Consider the following 6,653-nt stretch of genomic DNA (forward strand, 5'->3'; position numbering starts at 1 on the left):
CTAAGCTATTAGTGACGCACTTGTGTGGATGTTGTTTTTTACCACTTTTTAAAACCACAATACTTGATTTTTTCCTTCTTTTATATCAAAATAAGTCACAATAAATCAGTTTACTGGTGCTAAGTGGAGCTGCTATGTTATATTTTAGGGTTTAAAGACTGATTTAGAATCACTGAATGTAGCATGTGCTAGCATTTCTCTCTCATCTAAACCAGGACCAGAACCTAATCTAAATCTTATCATCTGTGGATAAACGTGTTGAGTTAAATAAAGACAGAGTTGACACAGATGTGATTCTGGTTTTATTTGTCCACACGTCGTCGCTGCAGTTAATGGACGAGTTTGTCGCTGGACTTCACGTCTTTGCTCTCGGACACGATTTTGCCGTCCACCAGAGTCTGAGTGACCGTCACCACTTTGGTCTGGACCAACCTGGGGTCGATGGCGTCCTCCAGTCTGGAGAAGAAGAAGAAAAAAAACAAAAACAAATAAAGAAGTGAAATTAGCTCAAGGTTGGTGTGTGTTACAGGAGAAAAAGTGAATACACCGTAATAAACTCTTGATATTCAGGAAATGAAAGTGTAAGTGGCTACGAGAGGATTTGACTTCTGCTCCCATGGTTGTGATCACTTCATGTTAGCATGAAGCTAATTCGACTCAAATTTGCAGGAACAGCCCTGAAAGTACCTGAATCTGGAGATCTGCTGATACCGATGCTATTCCGATATGGATTGGCGTCAGGTGGCGCCACCTACCGCCGTCTACCAATCGCTGCGGTCGGTAGAGTCTCAGCTGCCGAGCAAACCACGGGTTGCCAGTTACGTCAGAAAAAAACGATAAACCTAAAAGACTTCTGTGTTTTGAATTTGAGTGTAGTAACCGTTTTTGGCCACATTCTTACACATGGCGCCTTTAAATATTATTGTCGTCATTATTGTTTATTTAATATACGGCTTTAATAAGCACGTATGATATGTACGACTTTACAGACCGCTGTAACACATCTCGCGAATTTCTGTCGAGAACCTAAATACTACGAGAATTTTCCCGGTTAACTCCCGGTCAATCATGCTCGCCTGCTGGCTGGCGTGCCTCGTTACTCCGCGGCTCATTGAATCAAGCCCCCCGTTCAGGAAAATCCATTCCACTTTTTGCAGCCAGCTAGCCGAGCAGTCAGGGAATCTCTTGTGGAGACAACATCAGATCAGAAATCTCTACAGTCGAATCGGAACCTGATACTGGACCGGATCGGCCCCTAAATCCCGACTCACAATAACAGATTTTCCGTCCTCACACTCACTTTATAGCGCCGCCGTCCAGCAGCCTCCTGTACTCGGCGATCTCGGCCTCCAGTCGGACTTTGATGCTGAGCAGGATCTCGTACTCCCTGGCGTTTCCCTGGATGTCGTTGCGGATCAGCGTCAGCTCCTCCTGCAGCCTCAGGATGATGGCGTTGTACTTCTCCATCTCCATGTTGTAGCGCATGTCGATGTCTCTGAGAGTGGCCTCCAGGGCTGCTTTCTGTTCAGAGGCAGAAGGTAAACGCTTTAGTTTTTTGCCCCCCCAAAAAATCCACTTCGCCAATCCTTTTTTGTTATATGCCCACCAGTGACACTTGGTCACTTGGTCCAAGCCTTTGTCCGAGGCTTGAAACTGATTGTGCACATTTTTGAACCACCCATAGGGGGACAGGACCTCATTCCCAGAATGTAAACAGTGTCCACCATCTTTGCTAACAGTGCATTGGTTCTCAAAGTGTGGCCCAGGGGCCAATGGCGGCCCGCAGAAACATTTCTGGCGGCCCCGCAATGAATTACAGTTGATAGTTTTAATCCAGGAGCGACTTAAGCTAGTTAAATGTTTATTGGACATTACTGGATACAGACCAATAAATGTTAACTGTACAACTGTATTTATTACTATGTCATCAAATTTTGGATGACATAGTGACACAGTTTAGTATGACTTTTTTGTCAAATTTTGGCATTTAAATTTTTTCCCCAAAAACTGTAAAATTTTGAACGACATAGTATAGTATGACAAATTTTGGACCAATTTTTTGGGAAAAAAATGTCAAATTTGGGACAGCATATATGTCATTTTTGTCAAATTTTGTACCAATTTTTTTTGAGAAATTTTGGAAACCCCCGTTTGGGGGACCCTAAAATGCTAAAAGGATATTGTGGCCAACAGGCAAACCAATTTCGAAACTACCAATAAAGAATCTCCCAAATGTTAGGACATACTGTACTTATAGTACAGACGTATACTACAGTCGTATAGTATATAGTGACACCATGAGTGGCACAGAAGCTCTCACCATACTGAGTGCAGACTGTAGTTCGATCTCCAATCCCTGATATCTCCTCCTGGTTTCGGTGATAACAGTCGTGGCCTCCTTCAGAGCTGCCGTGCTCTCGGTCACTTGGACCTGGACTTCTGTGATCTGGAATCAAAGAGAAAAAGACATTTTTCGTTCATTCGTAAGGCGCAAAAAAACCAACAAACAGAGGTTGGAGCACAGATACAGACGAAAACCTACCTGAGACTCGTGCCACGCTTTCACCTCCTCCTGGTTCTTCAGCGCTATCCTCTCGTACTTGGCCCGCATCTCCTCCATGATCTTGGCCAAGTCCTGTCCCTTTGGAGCGTCAACGTCCACGTGGACACTGGTCTGGGTGATGTAGGCACGCAATTCTGCAACTTCCTGTGAGGGTTAGGGTTAGGGGAGGTGGAAATAGTCGTCAGGGAGTGAACGAACGTGGCAGCAGGCGACTTCATTTCCTTTGACTCGAAGTGGAAATAAAGCTATGAGTTGTTTGACTCACGGACTCGTGATGCTTCCTCAGGCTGATCAGCTCCTCCCTCAGGGACTCGATGTCGCTCTCCAGGTGCAGGCGAATGACGTTGGTGTCGTCCAGGAGCTTCCTCAGCCGGGCGACGTCGGCCTCCACCGTTTGGCGCATGGACATCTCGTACTCCATCCTGAAGACAGCGCGTTTTTTTTCAGTTTCCATCGCGGTACAGTTTGGAATGGTACAGCCCTCGGTAGGGCTTATCTTGTGACGTCATATTGGGATGACGATGGCACTGAACGCAAGATTCAAGGTCGCAAAGGACCCTGACGATACCGCACCACTTTATTCTGGTACCCGAAGGGAAGGGTGCCATAAAAATGGATCGGTATGACCTGGTTAATATCTTAATATAACTTATGGAAACGCGAAAAAAGTACAATGCATGTTTTAATGTGTGCAGTATATGGAATATATCAAGCTATTTACCTCCGTCTTCATAGTAACTTAGACTTATTTATTCACCGTATAAACCAAATATTATACTAAATGTGTGTATTCTGGCAGGTTTGTATGTAAGTTCTCTCTCTCCGATGTTTGAAAACATAGAAACAGAGGGTTAGGGTTGGTGTTGGGGTTGGGGTTAGGCTTGGGGTTAGGGTTGGGGTTGGGGTAGGGTTGGGGTTAGGGTTGGGGTTGGGGTAGGGTTAGGGTTGGTGTTGGGGTTGGGGTTAGGCTTGGGGTTAGGGTTGGGGTTGGGGTAGGGTTGGGGTTGGTGTTGGGGTTGGGGTTAGGGTTGGGGTTGGGGTAGGGTTGGGGTTAGGGTTGGGGTTGGGGTTAGGGTTAGGCTTGGGGTTAGGGTTGGGGTTGAGCACTCACTTGACTCTGAAGTCGTCTGATGCCAGTTGTGCGTTGTCAAGAGAAATTGCGAGCTGGGAATTTTCCTTGATGCGGTTAAATATCTGGAAAAGAAAGATGTTGTAGTTAGCGGGTGTTTTTGTGTGTGTGTGTGTGTGTGTGTGTCTGTGGTAGTTTATTTTCCCACAGTGATTTTGACGGACGGCCAACTTCCACTTTGCCGAAATCACGCAGGCGGAAGATCGGCCGCGATAGCGCGCTGATAACGCGCAGAAGAAACTAAAGCGTTATCGCGGCTCGACCTGCGAGTAAAGATACGAGTGTAAAATTATGGCAATAAATGTTGTGAAACGCGTCAAAGTGATTCACGGATAAGCAACGTAACGTGACATTTACGAGTTTTAGTCAAGAAAAGCAGAAGATCTTCATCAATAAAAAGTTCTCTTCAAGAGTTTAATACCAATAAAATTCTGACAAGACGTTTAAAATTTGACATTTATCGGACCGTGATTCAGTTTTATCTTCATTTATTTTTTACTGTAACTCTACCTTCTTCGGTTAATTTACTTCAACGCAAATTTCAACACAGTTATCGGTGTTTCAACTGAACTAGACATCTTCAAGTTGCCTTTACTCTTGTTCTTAAGGCAACAAACCACCTTGGTAAGGGTTAGGGTTAGAACTATTACATGTTCAGGGGGAAAAAAAACTTGATATTTGAGATTTGCACTAAAATCAAACATTAACTAACATGAACTCACATGACTTCAGACTGAAGGAATTCCAAAGGAAACGCTGATGAGCTCAAAGGGGAATTTCCACTTTGACACCGGAGCAGGTGAAAGATCGGCCTTGACAATGAGGCCGATTATTTACGCGAGGTGAGAGGACGTTATCGCGCCTCGCCTCGCACGTAAAAAAGATAAGAGCGACGCGTCGTAAATTAAATGGATAGTTTCTGTCATTTTTCAGCTCCTTAAATGTGAATATTTTCACGTTTCTGTCATTTTTCAGCTTTTTAAATGTGATTATTTTCACGTTTCTGTCATTTTTCAGCTCCTTAAATGTGAATATTTTCGCGTTTCTGTCATTTTTCAGCTTCTTGAATGTGAATATTTTCACGTTTCTGTCATTTTTCAGGTTCTTAAATGTGAAAATGTTCACGTTTCTGTCATTTTTCAGCTTCTTAAATGTGAAAATGTTCACGTTTCTGTCATTTTTCAGGTTCTTAAATGTGAATATTTTTTTCGCGTTTCTGTCATTTTTCAGCTTCTTAAATGTGAATATTTTCACGTTTCTGTCATTTTTCAGCTTCTTAAATGTGAATATTTTCACGTTTCTGTCATTTTTCAGCTTTTTAAATGTGAATATTTTCACGTTTCTGTCATTTTTCAGCTCCTTAAATGTGAATATTTTCACGTTTCTGTCATTTTTCAGCTCCTTAAATGTGAATATTTTCACGTTTCTGTCATTTTTCAGCTTCTTAAATGTGAATATTTTCACGTTTCTGTCATTTTTCAGCTTCTTAAATGTGAATATTTTCACGTTTCTGTCATTTTTCAGCTTCTTAAATGTGAATATTTTCACGTTTCTGTCATTTTTCAGCTTCTTAAATGTGAATATTTTCACGTTTCTGTCATTTTTCAGCTTCTTAAATGTGAATATTTTCACGTTTCTGTCATTTTTCAGCTTCTTAAATGTGAATATTTTCACGTTTCTGTCATTTTTCAGCTTCTTAAATGTGAATATTTTCACGTTTCTGTCATTTTTCAGCTTCTTGAATGTGAATATTTTCACGTTTCTGTCATTTTTCAGCTTCTTAAATGTGAATATTTTCACGTTTCTGTCATTTTTCAGCTTCTTGAATGTGAATATTTTCACGTTTCTGTCATTTTTCAGCTTCTTAAATGTGAATATTTTCACGTTTCTGTCATTTTTCAGCTTCTTAAATGTGAATATTTTCACGTTTCTGTCATTTTTCAGCTTCTTAAATGTGAATATTTTCACGTTTCTGTCATTTTTCAGCTTCTTAAATGTGAATATTTTCACGTTTCTGTCATTTTTCAGCTTCTTAAATGTGAATATTTTCGCGTTTGTCATTTTTCAGCTTCTTAAATGTGAATATTTTCACGTTTCTGTCATTTTTCAGCTTCTTAAATGTGAATATTTTCACGTTTCTGTCATTTTTCAGCTTCTTAAATGTGAATATTTTCGCGTTTGTCATTTTTCAGCTTCTTAAATGTGAATATTTTCACGTTTCTGTCATTTTTCAGCTTCTTAAATGTGAATATTTTCACGTTTCTGTCATTTTTCAGCTTCTTAAATGTGAATATTTTCACGTTTCTGTCATTTTTCAGCTTCTTAAATGTGAATATTTTCATGTTTTTGTCATTTTTCAGCTTCTTAAATGTGAATATTTTCACGTTTCTGTCATTTTTCAGCTTCTTAAATGTGAATATTTTCACGTTTCTGTCATTTTTCAGCTTCTTAAATGTGAATATTTTCGCGTTTGTCATTTTTCAGCTTCTTAAATGTGAATATTTTCATGTTTTTGTCATTTTTCAGCTTCTTAAATGTGAATATTTTCACGTTTCTGTCATTTTTCAGCTTCTTAAATGTGAATATTTTCACGTTTCTGTCATTTTTCAGCTTCTTAAATGTGAATATTTTCACGTTTCTGTCATTTTTCAGCTTCTTAAATGTGAATATTTTCACGTTTCTGTCATTTTTCAGCTTCTTAAATGTGAATATTTTCACGTTTCTGTCATTTTTCAGCTTCTTAAATGTGAATATTTTCACGTTTCTGTCATTTTTCAGCTTCTTAAATGTGAACATTTTCACGTTTCTGTCATTTTTCAGCTTCTTAAATGTGAACATTTTCACGTTTCTGTCATTTTTCAGCTTCTTAAATGTGAATATTTTCATGTTTCTGTCATTTTTCAGCTTCTTAAATGTGAATATTTTCACGTTTCTGTCATTTTTCAGCTTCTTAAATGTGAA

General features: G+C 39.9%; 1 protein-coding gene across 1 annotated transcript in view; it reads right to left on the minus strand.

Annotated features, from left to right (window-relative positions):
- Positions 1–329: 329 nt before the first annotated feature.
- Positions 330–6,653, minus strand: part of LOC310931739 (keratin, type I cytoskeletal 18-like) — a gene marked incomplete at its 3' end in the record, with an annotated part of 16,268 nt that continues 9,944 nt past the window's right edge. The window contains exons 8-13 of the mRNA XM_083894970.1: positions 3,675–3,757; positions 2,829–2,985; positions 2,543–2,707; positions 2,321–2,446; positions 1,301–1,521; positions 330–456 (exon numbers count right to left, since the gene is read on the minus strand). Coding sequence (XP_083751096.1) covers positions 330–456; positions 1,301–1,521; positions 2,321–2,446; positions 2,543–2,707; positions 2,829–2,985; positions 3,675–3,757 — 879 coding nt within the window. The remainder of the gene's footprint in view (positions 457–1,300; positions 1,522–2,320; positions 2,447–2,542; positions 2,708–2,828; positions 2,986–3,674; positions 3,758–6,653) is intronic.

This window comes from Microchirus variegatus (genome assembly GCF_963457635.1).
Source record: "Microchirus variegatus genome assembly, chromosome: 9".
Classification (NCBI taxonomy): Eukaryota; Metazoa; Chordata; class Actinopteri; order Pleuronectiformes; family Soleidae; genus Microchirus; species Microchirus variegatus.